At 33.7% G+C, this 19755-nt stretch overlaps 1 protein-coding gene across 2 annotated transcripts in view; it reads left to right on the top strand.

Moving 5' to 3' along the window:
- Nucleotides 1-19755, top strand: part of PDS5A (PDS5 cohesin associated factor A) — a 147328-nt gene that overhangs the window by 86980 nt on the left and 40593 nt on the right. For both annotated transcript variants that reach the window (XM_027836150.1, XM_027836151.1), the window contains exons 12-19: nucleotides 1323-1474; nucleotides 2712-2825; nucleotides 3598-3679; nucleotides 5534-5582; nucleotides 5870-6009; nucleotides 9192-9307; nucleotides 11606-11711; nucleotides 18979-19139. In XM_027836150.1, the coding sequence (XP_027691951.1) occupies nucleotides 1323-1474; nucleotides 2712-2825; nucleotides 3598-3679; nucleotides 5534-5582; nucleotides 5870-6009; nucleotides 9192-9307; nucleotides 11606-11711; nucleotides 18979-19139 (920 nt within the window). The remainder of the gene's footprint in view (nucleotides 1-1322; nucleotides 1475-2711; nucleotides 2826-3597; nucleotides 3680-5533; nucleotides 5583-5869; nucleotides 6010-9191; nucleotides 9308-11605; nucleotides 11712-18978; nucleotides 19140-19755) is intronic.

The following is a 19755-nucleotide window of genomic DNA, read 5'->3' as shown; positions in this document are numbered from 1 at the left end:
AGGGAGAGGGGGTGTCTCATGTACTTTGCAGTCTTGGCTGGAGAAGAATTTGGGATTTGGCAGTTATTTCTAGTCAGGGAAGGCACAAACCTGACAGAAAAAAACTGCAGGGTCCAGATATGACAAGATAAAACATCGTTAGCTGTGTTTGGAATTCTACCCAAGCCTTCTTTCAGCCAAAGACGAGGTTTATTAAACCATATTGGCCATATTGGCCAGACTCTTAAGGAATCTGAGCACCTGTGAGCAGTGGCTAGACTATAAGAATCCAAGCTAAATTAGGTAATTTGAAGGACGTTTTTTGGGGGGATCACTAGCACCTAATAGGATCAGGAAAGACTTTATATAGGAGATGAAGCATTAATTACTTCCATCTCTTATTCTAGTATACTTGGTAGTAAATTTTGATTATTTTATGACCAAAATGTCTTGCCATAAAAAATTTTTAAAGATTTCCAAAAGAATGTAGGAACGGATTAATGCACTTCAAATGATGGCCCTTTCTTTTATAGAGTAAATTAAATATTTGATCAGAACCCCAGTTGATTTGTCACGATTTTGTTTTACTTTAGCAAATTTTTTATTGAGTTCTTGCTATATGTAATTGATACAGAACTGAAAATGAGAAGCTGACCCCTTCCTCAAAAAGCTTACAGTTCTATAGGAGTATGACATGCTTAATTCAGCATAATGTAATCAATCTCAAAGGTGTCCCTTTAAAGCGACACAGCAAATTTGAAACAATATTGTTTTCTTTTTTCTATAGAATTGATTGAAATACTCTGGAAAATTCTCTATAATTTGATATCACTAAGGTAGATAATAAAATAATATAATAATATTTATCCCGGTGTGGACGTTTGTTTCATTGGTCACCATTAGCATGACATGACATGAAACTACACAGGTTTCTAAATTGTTTGTTGGTGTTTTTTTCCCCCAAAATTATTAAAGAACAGTTGATCATAAAGTAATTAGTTATGTCATGATTTAGATACTGATCATCAGGTAGAAGGCTCACCTTGTAGAATATATGTACATCGATGATTAGTTGAGTTTAGTATACTGTAGCCAGCCTTTAGTGTAACACTGTTGCGTGACCCTAAAATAAGTTGTGAGTTTCCACTGGGGTTCTGTGCCTTTCTCAAAAAACCAGTGGGGAAATATACTCTTCTTTGGGCTGCTGGAAGTTTGAGTTCCTGGGAATGGTTCCTTTACATAGTATCTGTTGTTAAGGCCACCTTCAACTTAGTATTTGCCCCTCTTGTCAGTATGCTTTGGAATATTTAATTAAAACTTACCTAGGAAAATATTTTTTTCAGTGGAGAGTTCGAAAAGAAGCTATGATGGGCCTTGCCCAACTTTATAAAAAATACTGTCTTCATGCGGAAGCTGGAAGGGAAGCTGCTGAGAAAGTGAGCTGGATAAAGGATAAACTTTTGCACATATATTATCAAAACAGCATTGATGACAAGTGAGTCTACTATTCTCCCATAATAATGGTATATAAAAGTATTTTCATCATTAAAATGCTAAGCCAGTGCAAATTGTTATTAAACAATAATAATGGCTAATTTTTTCAAATTTAGAATTTGTTTAGTCATGATAATAAAAAAAAAACATGTACCTTCACTTAAATACTTTGAGTTTAGATAAAAGAATATTACTTTTTTTTTATAATTTTCCCACAAACTAGTAAGGCAGTTTTCATTTTCCAAATGTTATTCTGTCTTCCTCTGTGGAAGACTGATTCTTTCTCTCTTTTTCCCCCTCCACTTTCCCCTTCCCTCTCTCTCTCTCTCTCCCTCTTTCTCCCTTTCCTCCTCCCACTACCTTTTCTCTCCGTCTCCTGGCTTGCCCATGGAAGCTTTGACCTGTTTCTTTTCTAACCTGGGCCAGTTTGCCCTTCCAGGCTTAACCAGCCTGGTAGACTTCTGCTCCTGGGAGCAGACCATGTGAGTGCCAGAGTTTAGTGCAGATACTTGATCAGCTTTAGCCCTACTGTAGCTCAAATGATCCACCAGCCTCAGTCTCCCTAGTAGCAGAGAATACAAGGCATGCACCAACCACCCCTGGTAAAACTATTGTTTTAATAATTAAATTAGCTAGTTAGGTTAATTCAGAAATTTCTCTTTTTTGTTATTCTGTTATAGAAATCTCATTTGGGATAGAGTGTTTGATCTGCACTGAAATATTTGTGATTTCTACTGTCATTAACTTGGATATAGAATAAACTAAGATGGCTAAAGTAGTATTGGTATAGCATTAAAGACAAGCTCATTGTGTTATGGAGAATTACAGAGATAGAGTGCCTACCAGATCAAATATAAATTCATGGAGCAATGCTAAGTGGAATATCCTCATTGAGACTGTACAATCATTTAGGAAAGAACTGAAATGAAATCAAATTGATTTATCTTACTCATCTGAGAAGTAAAATGAGTATAAAAACTCAAGGTATAGCTTCAAAGAATGTGGCATGACTGATCTCCTGAGGGAAAAAAAATCACAAATAGCATCTGGTTCTTCAAGATGCTAGTACAACTGTAAATCAATTAATATGGTCATGTTGATGAAAAAATTAGTCATTTCCGTGGATATAGAAGTCACTAGCAGACATGTTAGCTCTATGTGAAAAAGTTCCTTAAAAACCCAGTGACTCTTTATGAAAGTTCAGAATTGTTATTTAATTTCATTTCTTCCTTTCACAGATTGTTGGTAGAGAAAATCTTTGCTCAGTACCTTGTCCCTCACAATCTTGAAACAGAAGAAAGAATGAAATGTTTATATTATTTGTATGCCAGCTTGGATCCAAATGCTGTAAAGTAAGTTAATAATAAAATAGAGTATGTTTGAAACATTTTGTGAAATTATTTAAATTATTTCATCTTTCTTTTGAATAAACATTTGCTTTTTATAGCTCATCCAGTGAAATCAGTTAAATATTTGCTGCTTTTGCAAAGTTTGACACGTCAGTTTATAACAAGTGATAACCCGTGATTATAAACAGAGTAAGCCTATACAATGTAATTTTGGGGGAAGGCACCATGCTCCAAATAGACATGTTATATGATTTTCACTGGTTCAAGCCTAAAATTTTACTCTTGGAAATTTTTCTCTTTATTGTAAGACTTTAATCACCATTAAAATACATATACTCACAGGAGACTTAAACATTGCCTTTATCTTTTACTCATGGATGAATTACATAAAATCAGATTTGCAGTGGGACCTAGTATATGATACAGTAGTACTAACATCTGAGTGTTTCAGTAAAGGGGAGAAAATAGCTCAGAACAAGGAGGCTAAGAACACTGAAAACAAACTTTCACTAATTCACAACTTTATTTAGATGTTGTCCTATTTATAATACTCATTTCTTAAGAGAATAATTTACCAAATTCTTATTTTGATTAACCTTCATTTGAAAGAATTCTTTAAATAGAGTGAATATAATCAAATTTGATGTTGCTTCAGGTTTTTGAAAGATTAAAAGAAGTAGATACATTTATGAGATAGACATACCTATCGGAGAAGGATGCTAAAGTTTGATAACTTTGTTTTGGTGCTTTTCCCAATTTAAAACTGTGTTTACAGGGCACTCAATGAAATGTGGAAGTGCCAGAATCTACTCAGGAGTCACGTGCGGGAGTTACTGGATTTGCACAAACAGCCGACTGTGAGTTCATTTGGCGAAAGGGGTAGGAGGTGGGGAGGGGCATGGCAAGCACACCTTTACTAGTGAAAAGTCTTTCAGTTATTGTATCTCCATACATTCATAGAAAGAAGAAGACACCTCTCAGAACTTTGTTTTCCTGAAGTGAAGATCATGGGGCCATAGAATCAGAGCTGGGAGTGGTATTATAGAAAGATACCATAGACCACTGGTGGCAAAGTCGAGATTGGAACCCATGTCCTTTGACTCCAAACCTAGCGTTGTTTCCACTGTACTATGCTGTCTCATATTTCAAGCATTATGGTTTCTATAATAGATATTTTTTAAATAAATACAAACACTTTTAGAGAAATGCTGTATTCTGTCTAATCAGTTATTTAAATTAGCAGAGCTAAAGGTATAACATTCCTGAATTTCCTCTTTTCAAATATTAAAATACACTCTACATGAAAATAAAGTAGAAAATAACTGAACTTACCTTTGGAATCAGTCAGTCAGCAAGTATTAAGTGCCTGTTATATGCAAGCTGCTAGGGAATCTAAGATACAAAGAATGAAGAAAATTCTTATCCTCAAGCAGATTACATTGTAATTAAAGAGACAAGTAAATAAGTACATAAAGAATAAATATAGAGACTACATACATATAAATACAAAGTATTTGAATGCATGATAAGTACCTGCTGTTAACATATCAGGAAGGGCCTCTTGTATAAGGTGGTAGGCGAATTGTATCTTGTAGAAAAGAGGGATTCTATGGAGTGAAAGTGGGAGATGTTATACTTTTTCTGCCAGTACAAAGGTATACAAAGAGGAGGTGGAGTGTTATGTATGCAGACAAAGACAAGGCCAGTTGGTTTGAGTTGTGCAGTGTAGGAGGAGGAATAATATATAATATGTTTCATATATTTAACCTTTCTTGGGCCCTAGTTTAGTCTACTTTGTTGCACCATTTGAGATGTGCTATAGTGCTCTTTCTAAAGAGCAGATGATGTTTTTTTTCCATTAAGAAAATACTCTAAAAGCATCTGATTCCAATTGCAACATTGTAAATGCTTTAAAAGCAATATATGTTTTTCTTTACATTAACAAAATACATAACATTTTAGGGGGAGGATAGAAATTATAAGTAGAACGTTAATAAGACTGCTTTCTCCTTTCCAGTGAGTTGCATATTTTCTGTAGCACATAGTTGAGCAATAAGCTTTGCTAATTATTTTATGGTTTAAATATTGTTTCTTTCTAAGTTGTCATTTATTTGAAAGTTAATTAACTGCTTAGTCTCTGTTTCTTTATTTTCTGTTCTTCCAACATTCCAAAGTGTCCTGAGTTAACTATCATAATCCATTCTCATTATTTCTCCACTGGAATTGTGTTTTTGTTGCTGTTTAGTCATTAGCTCTGTCTGACTACACTGTCCATGGGGTTTTCTTGGCAAGGATATTGGATTAGTTTGCCATTTCCTTCTCCAGTGGATTGAGGCAGACAGAACTGAAGTGATTTTCCCAGGGTTACACAGTTAGTAAATGTCTGAGGCCAGATTTGAACTCAGGTTTTCCTGACTCCAGGCCCAGTGCTCTGTCCACTGAGCCATCTAGCTGTCCCAAATTGGTTTTAGGAACATTTAATTAGAACATATCACAAAAAGGTGACTGTTATATTCTTTTCCATTTCATCACTTTGAATTTTCTCTTAAAAAGTAGATGATTAGAGTCTATACACTGATATTAATGTTTTGTCCCGGGGTAGTTGGGGTAAAATTCACTTTCATTTTCTCAGGAGTTAACAAAATAGAGTGTTTTATTTTTCTCATTAAAATCTATTGGATATATATAGCTGATTCTTTGTTTTATTTCAGTCAGAAGCTAACAGTTCTGCCATGTTTGGAAAGCTGATGACCATAGCAAGTAAGTGTTTCTATTTACTTGGTAGATCACTATTAATATTAGTAATATAGTGAGACTAATGGAAAATGAAACATTTAATACATTTTAAAGTGTAATTAGGCATATAACACCTATTTCTTGGAGATGATTGTCAATCTAAGGAAAAGAAGCAAAAGCATAATGCTTTTTTTCAATAATTTTATTACCAATACAATTCTAGGGATATGGGAATATTTTTTAAATTGGTGCTTATTTGCAAACCTGAATTAATGACTAATTCAGTATTTGAATTTCATTTGATTTTATAGAGAATTTGCCTGACCCTGGAAAAGCACAAGATTTTGTGAAAAAGTTCAATCAGGTCCTTGGCGATGATGAAAAACTTCGGTCTCAGTTAGAACTACTAATCAGCCCTACATGTTCATGTAAACAGGCAGATGTCTGTGTGGTTAGTCAATATTGTTTTTACCTTTAACTTTACCTAGAACAATTCATAAAAGTTTATTTCTTAGGAATGCTTGTATGCAGTATTTTCTTGCAGTGATCACATAAATATCTAACTCTAATTATCTGAGTTATTACATTTCATAAGCTGGGGCCTTTGTCATCACTGGTGTTCAAACAGATTCTAGGCTTCTGAGTTCTAGAGGTGGATTTGAACATGGAATGGGCTATTTTGCTACTCACATAAAATACATAGATAAGGGAATATTGCTGTGGTTTCATTTGTATAAGGAACTTTTATAGGAGGAAATTTCCTCTGACAATTCAGATTGGATACCAGAGTGGCATTAGATCTATACTTCATAAACATTACTTGGTAGCTGTGGGTAACATGTATGAGGAGTGAGAGACTTGTGGAGTTATTTCAGCACTTTTCCCAAGATTCTTTGAGAAAATAAGATGTTGAACTGTGGCCCTGGACTCTGTAGAGCTCTTAGTTTCTGTGTATCTGCAAGGATGATAACTAAAGAGAACTTTTTGTCGTTTTTGTCATTGTTGTTGTTGTTAAGCATTAAGGACCTTTTAAAGCATTTCAGTGGGAAAAGAATCAGAAGAAGAAATTTACTGTTGGATAAATTTATCATTTTGTTGTCCTGAATACCTTATATGCTCCCACTTATAATCAAGATCACACAAATACTTGGTCAGGGATGCTTTAAGTACTATTTTCCCTTAATTCTATATTAATCAAGGGACAAGACACATATGCAAATATACATTAGCACAGTAGGCATTCTTCATATCATACCATCATAGATTTAGATCAGGAAGAGAACTTTGAGGCTGTTCTAGGCTGATCTGCACTCAGGGAAGTGCCTTACTAATTTAGGTTATATACTGGACACTTATGAGTCATCAAACAGTTAACAGAAAAGAGATTTACTTAACTGTGACAGTAAAAGGATAGGCATCAGGGACACCTTGAGCTGATTCAGCATAACAAAGGTTGCCTGACTTACTCACTGCTATCCACCTGCCAAGCCTCCAGAGCCCCTGGAACTCCTTTGGGCTGCTTTGTACTTGGGTGATGAAAAAGCAGTGACAGCAATTTGAGCCTTCAGTCCCCTGAGCCAACCAAGTCTCAAATAATCTCTCAATACCTTTTAAAATAAAACCAGCCGAGCTTGCATGGGCAGAGGAGTTGGGCTGTTGCTCCTACTGTAGAAACCTTTGAGTCTAGCACAATCATTTTCCAGATGAGAAAACTTAAGCTGGCCCAGGGAAGTGAAGTCAAGTTACCTAGGGCCAAACAGATTTTAAGTGTATGAAGCTGGATTTGAATCCAGTTCTTACTGACTCCAAGTCCACTGTCATATCCACAAATGCATGCTGCCTTGAGGATAACCCAAAGGGCAATCAAGAGGTACATGGTGGGCATGAGCTAGGTGTTAACACAATGCATCGAAGGAATTGTGAAGGAGAAGTGGTTTAAATGATAGCATCAGAGAAATATATTATGAAAAATAAAAATATGCTGCTCATGTGTTCCACAAAAGCAAAGCATGACTATTGGACAGCTTATGTGTAACAGAGGTATCTTTATGATGATATCAAACGAATTCAAGAAACACACCTGACATTGGGTGACCACTCTTCACTATTAGGTAATAATATTTCCAATTTCCATAACCTTCTTTCCAACACTCCTATTTTGTATGTAGAATATTATTATAAACCCAGAAGGAATTGTAACTGAAGTTCAGGTATGTTTCCCTGATGCCACACATCTGGTTCACATCAGTGGGATTTGAACTCTGATGTCTCATTTAAAGTACAGCTGTCTTTCTACTACTGTAGCCAAGGAAAAGAAAGAAAGACACAAAATAATTAAGGAAGACTAGTACAAGGAGATCTAGGAAAAGAGAAAACATTCCCTTGGTCCCTTCTCATATCCCAACCTGTAGAAACTATGCAAATAGTTTTTATTTTTAGTAGTTTAAATTTTAAAGTTTAAACAGTTTAAATTTTTTTGTATCCTAATGGGAAAAAAGGGTAGTCCATCTTAATAAGCAAATTCCCCGTGTAAAGACTTGAGCTAAAGCTAAAGGAGTGTATTCAATTCCATTCTCCAACCTCATTTTATACAGGTTCCAAAAAATCACTTTGGTATATAGTACCTTTGAATCCCTTTAACCACCCTACCTCTGCCTAAAAAAAAAAGAGTTGAGAATCAATTCCAGGAAGGTATTTGTTTTATCAGAATGGAGATGATATAATATATGAGGGGACAGATCTTATATATTCAGTTTGTGGTATTTTGTATAAAGAAGTAAAATATGTTGCTTATGATGTTTGATGTTAGTGGTTGTCAAGTTCTTGTATTATAGAAAATGAAATAGATTGTATGTTCCTTGAGAAAAAAGACTGTATATGCATACATACACTTACCTTACAACAGCTAGTGTATAAATTCAATATGTAACTATCACATAAGAGTAGTAATAATAATATGAGGCTAGAGGTTAGGAGACATAGTTTCCAGTAAACCTTAAATTTGTGAAATTTAAATGTATGTTATTAGGGATACAGTAATTAATGCTTTTAAACTGCTTGATTTCCAAAGAATACTAGACATTTTTATTCCAAGTTGCATAATTTCTTTTGCCTAGTTTCAATGTAAAAATGGTTCTTATCTTTAATGTAACTTTTTCAAATACATTTTATGTACAAACCCATATATTCTTTAAAACAATACAAGAATTATATTGATTCCATAGTTACAAACAAAGCACATTTTTAAAATACTGGTATCTTTAGCACTCAGCCATGCATGGCCTGTTCTGACTTTAAAATCTTAGTTGTTTATTTTAGGTTGCTAAAAGTTTTAGAAAAAAGACCAATATGTAAATAACTTTTTCTACATTTATTCAACTGTAATGTCTATTCTTGTAAGGAAATTATTGGACTTTTAATTGTGATTATAGCAGGTAAACTTTTTTTAAGACCCCCTGCCAGAGTTACCTCCAGCCATGATGGACATGCATGTCAGAGTAGAAATTTAGTAAGGGACTTACTCTATATTGTGTATAATTGCTAAATTTGAATTATAGATATAAATGCTTTTGGTGTATAGGGTAAGTTCTTGTTTGATTTTACGTTTATGACATGACTGTTTCCTTTTAACAGAGAGAAATAGCCCGAAAACTAGCAAACCCCAAGCAGCCAACTAATCCTTTCCTTGAGATGGTCAAATTTCTTTTGGAAAGAATTGCGCCTGTGCACATTGACTCAGAAGCCATCAGGTAAACTAGGAGATGCATTGTTAGCCTATCAATATTCTGTTCTATAGAGTTGGTGACCAGCTGTGGATACACTGTAACCTTTTGCAAAAACTGAACAGAAAGGATCTGTTTCTCTTCTAAATTACAAATGTGGACATATCTTTAATACAGAGTAGTTCTCTTTTATATGGGCCGATCCAGAATTTGTGGACTGCTTGAGGAAGATATCTCCCTAGATGCAGTTCTGATTTTAGTCAAGGTTTATTTTTGACAGGGAAATTCTGATTTAACAAATTAGGCCATAGCTAAGTTAACATTTCTCCAAATGATTTTGAGCCATGTTATTTCATTTTCCTTTTAATTTTTAAGTCAGAGGCTCCCTGGTTAGGAGACAAACCATGAATTTTTTTTTCCCTTCAGTCAAAAAAATCAAAGCTTTTTTTTCTTTTAATCTGATTTCAGTTTTCATTATAACTTTGAAGTTTGGAAGAGACTTTATAGGCCATCTTGTATTCTCATGTGGAAATAATCATTGGAGCATGGCTTAAACACATGTTGTCTAATCTTTAATTTAGCCATCAGCATTCTGGATGGGTGAGAACAGAATATACACTAGACATCAGCTCATATCGCTCCAGTATTTTAGGGTTTACAGAACGCCTCTGTAAGGTTTTGAAGTTGCTGTACAGTTGTTGTCATGCGTCTTTTGCACATGAGGCTATGGAGACTCAAAAAACAAAATGACTTACCTCTGGTCTCAGAGCCATGACTCAAAACCAGGTCTTCAGATTCAGTAGTCAGGCGTCCTCATATTTGAAGGGATCCCAGCGTAAATAATGAGAACTTCTCTTTAAGCTTCCCATCCTCATTCCTGCTCATTTAGTCCACTACTTTGGAATGTCTGCTAACCCGTAGCTCCAAATTTCCTCCTTGCGATTACTGATCTTCAGTGACAATAAAGGTGAATTGGGTTACCTTTCCAATCTACTATCCAGTGAACTGATCCAAAGGACACTAACAAAACAAGCGATTCAGTCACTTGAAGCAAAAGGTTCTAGAATGCTACCCATGAGCACACTAGTCAGTTGTGGTAATGGGACCTCATGTGAGAATAAATAAAGTTTAAGGCTATCTCCAAGGCCATGTTGTAAGCTGAGGTATAAATCATACCACCTTCTTTTTAATCTACTCATAGCAACTAATCCTAACATTCTTTAAAAAGAGAGTCGGTCTAAAAATTCAGCAAATATGATTTTAAAAAAACCAGTTTGCTTAGTTTAAATAAATAGCAAAACCAATTAAGTAAGCAAAGAGAAAACGATATCTTCATTAAATAGGAACTATCAAGAAACAACTGATAAGATTGAAAAATTCTTCATTTTAAAAGGTGTCTGCCTTGACTATCCCATCAGCAAGAGGAAATCCCCCTATGAAAACTCCCAACACCAATACATATCAGTAACTTGTATTAGACTTCAATTTTGAAGGCTTACCTAGAACAATACACATTTATTTCACTTTCTCATGGTAATGCAACCTTTATGCATCAGAGAAGCACTTGAATCAAAGTCTTCCTGACTAAAAACCTGGCCCTCTATTCTGTCTCTCTTATTTAGTATATATAGTAGCCTCTCTCTCATCAAAGAATTCACTAGGTTTCATGCGTATAGGTAAAATGTTAAAGCCTCTTGCTGAATTTTAATCGAAAGTAGTTCATTAATCCTTGAATAGTAGATCAATTTTGTAAGAAACTGTTCAGTTAAAAATTATCTGAAAATTTTTTCCAAGGTAAATTGGAATATAATTCCTTGTGGTATGCATTCAGGAAAGTGAGTTAACCAATCTGTCAGGAGGAAAGGCTTGTTATTAGGGATTAATAACAAGTTATACATGTAACTAAGAAAAATTTGTTCACTGTGTCTCATTTTTATAAAGGTTAACTTGCCTTTCATCAGTTAAATAGTGATAAGAAATGTAGACTTGAGAGCATTTTACTATAGAACTGAAGAAAGCAAGTTTACAAAGCTAAGGAAATGAAAGAAAATTAATCACTATAATTTAAATACCTAAATTATTATAAAATATAATTTCCTCTAATTTTTAATTTAGTTAGAAATTTAGTTTTAAGAGTCTGTTGAGTATTTGTGCAGAATATTTTGTAAAATTTACAGCCAATTTAAATGAAACAGATTTATTTTTGCCTTTAAAATTCGCTCTTATAAATTTTTTTTAATCTGCCTAAAATTTTGGATTGTTAAGTGCTTTATCTTTAATGTTTTGGGGGTACTTGCAACTAATCTAGACTTTCTTGTTTAATAGTGCACTAGTGAAGCTGATGAACAAGTCAATAGAGGGAACTGCTGATGATGAAGAGGAGGGTGTGAGTCCAGATACAGCCATTCGTGCAGGACTTGAACTACTTAAGGTATTTTTATTGTGAATTTTGCTCCCATCCATTGGTAACAGTCATAGTGGAATCAAATTCATTGTTTCATGTTGAGGAGGTGCTATAAACAAGTAATATTGGCAGGCATTTATATAGTGTTTATTCCAAGTAATAAAAGTTCTACTTGTTGCCATGGGTGATTTAAAGCGAATTTAAAGACTGATTTTTGCTTGCCAAGAAGTTAATTGGAAATATAAGAAGAGTTAATAATATATTTAATAGTTAAGAATAAACACATGGGAAATATAAATACAAGTAATAATATTTCATTAGTCAGTAAATACTAAACAAAATCAAAGAACTGACAGATCATGGTAAGCTAAAATGACCAGCAAGTCTTAATGGAGAAAGTATGACTAATCCAGTCTTAAAGAACGAATAAAAATTTGATCAACAGAGAAAAATTAACTGTAGCTACAGAAAGGTTAGATGTGGGAATGAACATTTCTTGTTCTGGAAAGTGAGGAGACTATGCTGTCAAGAGGAAAGGTTTGTTATTAGGGATTAATAGGATGGAAATGGGAAAGAAAGGCATTGTATAACTTCTGTAACATCTGCTGTACAGTGCTCAGGCATTTGGACTTAGAGCCTGACGGCACCAGATAGAATGCTTTTGAACAATTCTTAGTCAAGTATGATGGGTTTTATTAAGAGTAATTTGTCAGTGATGTGTAGGTTGACATAGAGTGCAGAGAAAATGGAGACAGAAAGCATAGTTAGGCAACTGTGGCAATAACCCCTGCATAAAATGCTGTAGACCTTCATTAAGGTAGTCACAGCAGTAAGGGGATTGTGAGAGACATGAGAAACATTTTAAAGGAAGAAATAGACAAAATTTGTAGACACAAGAAATAGGATCTAAAGGGAGAGTATGCAAATATAGCAAGATTATAAACCTAGGTACTTTGGAGTACCTAGTGACTTAAGATGTAGTAAGAGCTTTTCTCTCAATAACTCTTTGAGGCAGCTGCTAAGTTATTATCATTTCCATTTTATAAATGAGGAAACTGACAAACTTATGATATTATAACTCATAATGGTTTAAGGCAATGTTCAGACCGTGGTCTTCTGACTCCATATTCAGTACTCTTTACTATACCAAAAAACACTAAAGAAATAATGGAGGAAAAACAGTAAGAGCAAGTTAGGGAGTGGGGAAGGTAATGAGTTTGATTTTTGACAAATTGAGTTTTAAGTTATTGGATATCCAAGAGCAGTACAGCATAGTGGCTTTGTCTCACCTCTGTCACATACTGATTTTGTTATCCTGGGTGAGTGACTTTATTTCTCAATTTTTCATGTTGCTGCTTTCAGAGACTAAGTTGGAGAGATGGAAGAGTTTCTTTAACTGGGAGTTCCTTATACCCGTGAAATCATAGGTCCAGTTGCAGAAATGTCTATTTACTATTTGCAAATATTAGACTTGTACAAGTGATAGATGATTGCTGGAACTGTAGGTTTATAAATATATGAAACACAACTTTTCAACATTAACACTATATATTCCACATCTTCTTAAGTAACCAGTTACTTTACTGTCTGATTTTCTTTTTTTATTTGAAAAATAGATTTTATTGTTATCTTTGTTTTTATATAACCTATATTTCATAATAGAACCATCTACCCTCTCTCCAGAGAATCATGTATCAAAGAATAAAAAAGAAGAGGAAAAGTCATTTAGCAAAATTAATTATTATATCTAAAAAGTCTGACATATAAATTTTATGCAGTATTCCACTTCCATAGCACCCTCCAAAGAAACTGATTGAGGTGCCTTCACATATTTCTCTTTTTATGTGACACTGTGAATCTGTTCTTGCACAGCTTGGTTTTTAAAATATATATTAAATTTGAAATGGTAGTTCCAACACTGCCCTGCTTATCTCCTTCCTAACAATTTTTCTGCTGTCTTCTGTGTATTTTAAAATATTTCATTGACATTTCTATTTCATTGATAGTTCTAATCTTTCTTTTCTCTTTTATATTACTGTCACTCCCCTCTTCCCACTATCTCCTTAATTCTCACAACACCATAAAAAAGCCCTCTCATAACAAGTATGGTTAAGAAAAAAAAAATACACACATTAGTCATGTGTATAAATGTATGTCTCATTCTTCATCTCTCTGCCAGGTGATAGGAAGTGTGCCCCATCTTCCAGAATCATGACAGGTCATTGCATTGATCAGCATTCTTATTTCTTTCAAAGCAGTTTTCCTTTATATTATATAATCATAAAAATTGTTCTTTTTCTACTCATTTCACTCTGCATCAATCCATACAAGCCCTCCAAGATTTTTCTGATTCCATCCTTTTTCTAATTTCTTAAGACACAGAAATATTCCTTCGCATTCATATATTACAGTTTGTTCAGCCACTCTCCAGTTGGTGGACAATATCCTTTCTCTTCTTATGGGGTATGGCTGTGGGATTGTATGATGATTAAGATGTTGTTTATCTATAGAGATAACAATCCTTCAAATGGTTAAAGATGTTCATCATGTACTCCATAATCCATATTTCATTCCAAAGGAAGTATCCCTAGTTTTTTCAGCATATCTTTGTATGGTATGGTATCCAGCCCTATCACTATCCTGACTGTCTTCCTGGACCTAATAAGGCTTGTCATTGTCCTTCCCAAACTATAGCATCTACATACTAGATGAGGGCAAAGAACAGCAAGACCTCCCTTGTTCTGGATGTATTGCTACATTTAATAGTCAAGTAGTAAGTTACCTTTTTTTTTTTCCATAGCAACCTGTTGACCTATGGTGAACTTGCAGTTCACTAATCCTTCCTCCTCCGATATTTTTCATACAAACTGTTGTATTGTTATACCTCCTTTATCCTGTATTTTTTAAATAGCTTCTTAAGCAGACCTTTAAAACTCATTATTTTATTTGGTCTTACATTCTAACCTATTCTGAGTTTTGGGTTTTTTTTGTTTGTTTGGTTTTTTTGGACTTTGTTAGTAAACATTTTCAGAGGTAGTGATCATGTTACATATACCCTCCCAGATTTGTGACATCTCCAAAAGTGATAACGAGGCTATCTTTGACTTTACTTAAGTCATTGTCAGATAATGTAAAGTAACATAGGGGCCAGCATCAGTTCCTGGGGCCTTCCACTAAAACTGCTTCCAAATTGATATCAGATCATTAGTGACTGACTACTCGTTGGTTGGAGTCATTTAAACCAGTTTTGGTTTGTGGGGTGATTTTAGGAGGTGTGACAAGAGGTTGGCAAGTTGTGTAAGATTTGCCAAGAAATTGGCAAGTTGTGTATCATGGGTAAAAAAGAATACTCAGAATACTGGCTAAAAATATAAATGGAAGGTATAAAAGTAGATGGTTTCATAAGCACCAATTTTTTTGATGGTAAAGCAGTTTTTACCAGTGTTTTTCACATTTACCGAGGTCATGGTGGTATTTATTAAATATATTGAATATATACAGAAGATTTCTTTTTTTTTTTTTTTCGGGTTTTCTGATTAATTTTAATTTAGTTTTCTCTTTGATGCCTTTTAATCCTAAAGGGATCTAGAATTTCAGGCCTTTTTAACCCACTTCATTGTCATAATTTGATATGTTGTTGAAAGATAATTTTGAAATATTTGATTAGTCAGAATCTCAAATTATATTTTAATATTGTAAGAACAGATGTTTTATGAATAAATTTTAACCCCATAGGTTATTTCTAATTTCTTGTCCCATTTTTCTATATCAATCAATATTTATTAAATTCCTACTTTGTGCCAAATACTGTATTTGACCCTAAGCATCATAAACTTACTCATATAACCCTAAATCATTGCTTAGTGAAAAACTATCCAGTTGATTTTGCAATAAGTCCTCTCAAGTCAACTTTTTAGAAAATTTTTAAACTTTTTATTCATTTTTAAAAGTTGGCTTTTTTTTTTAAGAGTTTGGTTTTATTTCTGACTTGCAAATTTTAATTTTTATTAAACACCTACCAATGTGCAAGGCATCTTGAAAGCCACAGAAATAAATTAAGATATTCCTTGCCCTCTAGATGACTGTAGCCTTGCAGAAGAGATCATTTGTACCAAGACTGCTTTTTTAAAAATTTTATCTTTTCTACATTTGTAGGAACAAGAACTAGCTGTACAATTTAGTCAACAAAATCCATAAATTGTGATGTACATGCACATGAAGCCTATGAACTAACTTACATTATGCACCCTTGTGTATCAAGGAGATAGCTGAATATCTTTGAAGATATTAAATATACTTCATGGGGCAGCAGAAATGCTTAATTTTTGTTTCTGTGGAGAAGAGAAAAAAGTTATTTTTGAGGCTGCAGAAATATAACAGTAACAGTTTGCTGTAAGAAGTCCTAGAGAAGAATAGAAAAAACAGGTGTTTAGACTTCACCATGTTTCACCATCGTTCTGTTCTCTCACAATATCAGCCAATTCTAAAAAGGTTATCATAACTTGTAAAAATCAGGGCTCAAGTTTATAGGCCTTTTAGTCAGCTACTTGAAGTTTTTACGTCAATGACTGTAAAAGTTCCCACACTTACTTTTCTTTTCCAGATAGCTTGATAATTAGGCTTGTTCGGAAGGGATCACCTGTTCCCCTATCTTCTCTTCATTGCACATTGACTCTCAACAGGAATGACAAGTAATTAACTCGTCCCAGGGCTATTTGTGGTGAGATGGCGATTGGGAAACTGAAAAGCTTTTTACTCTTTATTAAGTGTCTGCTGATTCACAGTATACCAGATTAGCTGCTCAGAAAGATGTGAAATATATGGTCAGTCCCCTTTAGGAGTTTATAATTTGTTTGGGAAGATAATTGTATAATGCCTAGAGCATTATACAGAATGTGTTCAGGCAGAGTTGGATTATCTCTTGTGGTCTAAGATAACCAATATCTTCAGTGAGAAGATGTATACATATGCAACAGTAAAGTTGTGTAAAATAAATTTAGTTACAAGCTGGTTTTAGTATATGAAAGCTTATTAAAATAATATTAGAAAGGGAGGCTATTCATAATAGTATTAATATTCATAATTCTTATCTGTAGTCATTTTGAGATCTATCATTTTAGTAGTACCATTGTGACTTATTAAAGCATTATCATGAATATCAATATAATTAAACTAACTTTGGAATTATTTTAAATTATTTTTAGCATTTAAAATGTCAGAACTTTTCTGTCAATCCCTAAGTTTCCATCAGGATTCTTTGTTTGTTTAGTCTAGTATGGTTGAAATTCATGTGTATTCTACTTTATTCTTGTTCTGCTTTTTTCACTTTATATTTATTACTTCATAAAGGAATTTCCAGCTTTCTTTATATTCCTTGCACTCAGTAATCTTCATTACATTATAACTAACATTACAACAACATACCACAATTTTGGTTAACTATTCTCCCTTTGTTAGGACATTTAGATAATTTCTGAGGTCTTTTAAAAATTTATTTGTATTGGTGCTGTAATATCTTTGAACAGATCTCAGAAAGAATTTTCCCCAGAAAAACTACTTCTTTATCATTGACTCTCCAAGCTCTAAAACCTTGTTTGGTTCTGAAGGCCTCCCTGGAGCAGTTGCCGCTTCTACTTTTTTGTTTCATTAATACCTTCAGGCAACAAAGAAATTATTGGGTCAAAGATATTCAATAAGTTTTCAATTCAGCCAGCAGCAAACTGTTCCTATTTCAGGATTGAGGTTTATTGCTTTTATTCATTTTTGCCAGGTTGGGGAATGTGAAGTGGTAACTCAGAGTTATTTGACTTATCATCACTTTGATTATTTGTGAGGCTCAGAATCTTAAATTAACTATTTGTTTCAGCATTTGGAAATTATCTGTTCCTCTCTTTTGATGCTTTATTATATATTGGCTGAGAAATACTTTCATGGATTTTTTTAAACATTTTTTTTAGGTATTTTAGATGTCAAGTTTTTTTTTCTTCTGCTGATTTCTTGTGCAAAATTTAAAATTGTGCAAAAATTCAATTTTTTAATACAGTTAAGCAAATCTGTTCCATTTCTAATAATTCCTTCTGTTTGTTGAATGGGGAGAGATAGGGCAAGGATTGATTGGTAATATTCCACAGTTGAAATGCATCCATTATTCCATCTTGTATTTTTCATAGTTTTTTTCTTAATGCTTAATTGTATCATCCCACTGAAATTCACTGATTCAGCTAGTATAAGAATTAGTCCTAAATCTATTTCTTTTTTTTTTCTTTTTTTCTTTTTTCTTTTTTCTTTTTTTTGGGGGGGGGGGTGAGGCAATTGGGGTTAAGTGACTTGCCCAGAGTCACACAGAGTAAGTATCAAGTGTCTGAGGGGCAGATTTGAACTCAGGTCCTTCTGACTCCAAAGCCAGAGCTCTATCCACTGCTCCACCTAGCTACCCCTGTAAATCTATTTCTTATCCAAATGACAACCACTTTTCCAAATTCCTTTGTTAAATAACTAATCCTTTCCTAAATTTAATCATCTGCAGGTTTTTCAAACACTGCTCTTTTATATATAGCTGATTAGACATCCAGTGGCATTTTATCTTTTTTGAATTAAAATTAAAATATTTAAAAGTTTAATATCAGATTAAGAGTTAAAGGTAACTGGCACATAAATTGTGCTTTAATATTTGTAAAGTACTCTACTCATATTAACTCATTTGTATTTCAAAACAATCCTGAGAGGTTGGTTCTGCTGGTTTTATCTCCATTTAACAGATAATTCAACTAAGATGAAGGTAAGTTGAATTACTTACCTATGGTCATTCAGCTAGTAAGTGTCAAGAGGCAGCATATAGATTCATTTCATGTCCAGCACTCTGTACACTACATGGGTGTTTTCCTTGGGTGGTGGTGATGATGGTGGTGGTGATATTGGTGATAAAGAAGCAGCTTTCATTAAGTGCTTACTATGTGAAAGGCAAGCGTTGTGCTAGGCACGAGAGATACAAATGTGCAAATTAAGAAGTTATTTTATCCATTTAAGTTTCTTCATTGCAGGCAAAAAAAATAATGCTATACTATATCTTTACCTGCCTTGATTCAAGTACATGAATTTGAGAGGTTATATTACAGTTAACATCCTTCCCATTTCAAAATGTCACCACTTGAGTTATCTGAATATCAGTATTGTTAAAGTTACTGCTAAAAATTAAGCAAATTGTTTAGTTTTTATCTTCTCTGCTGTGGAATACATTTTTTTTTTGGATTTTTATTATTGTCCATGCTCATAAAGCATTATGTCTGTCATACAGGTTCTATCTTTCACACATCCTACCTCGTTTCACTCAGCAGAGACATATGAGTCCCTGCTGCAGTGCCTCAGAATGGAAGATGACAAAGTAGCAGAAGCCGCCATACAGATTTTTAGGAATACAGGACACAAAATAGAAACAGACCTTCCACAAATAAGATCGTGAGTTGCTTTCTTTATATGGTATCCTAAAGCTTTACTGCTAACATATGACTGAATCATGATTTTACTTATTGTCTTCTCCCATTTTTCTACACATGAATGTATACAGTAGGTTAGCCTCAGTTATTTAGCAGATTTCTTTCTTTCCTTTTGCTACTTAACTGTCAGTTACCACTTGCATCAAAAGCTAACTAGCCAGAAAAAATAATAAGTTAACAGGTTTTTACAAATTAGACTTTTATTTATCCATACATTTGGAATGTGCTCTATTCTTCATTATCATGCATTCAAGGCTTAACAATTGTCACTCACATTCATATTTTAGAAATAAACGAGAGAAATAATTGTAATAGTAATTTCTTGAACAATTGCATAAAAAACATTTTATAAAGAACTTTAATTAAACAGCATCAAATGCCCATATTATTCATCCCAGGGTTTCCACAGGCTGTCATATTTCATAAATACTAAGGTGATTCACATTTACATAGTGTTTTGAGCTTTTCAAAATGTTTTCTTTAAAATAATCCTGCGAAATGGTTAGTCCAAGCATTGTTTACAAATTATGAGGAATTTAAGACTTAGACACTATAAACATGTTGGCCATGAACGAAGT

This window comes from Vombatus ursinus, unplaced genomic scaffold (assembly GCF_900497805.2).
Source record: "Vombatus ursinus unplaced genomic scaffold, bare-nosed wombat genome assembly UNPS02014818.1, whole genome shotgun sequence".
In the NCBI taxonomy this organism is placed as follows: domain Eukaryota; kingdom Metazoa; phylum Chordata; class Mammalia; order Diprotodontia; family Vombatidae; genus Vombatus; species Vombatus ursinus.
Note: the sequence above shows the minus strand (reverse complement) of the source record. Positions and strands in the feature narration are given on the sequence as shown.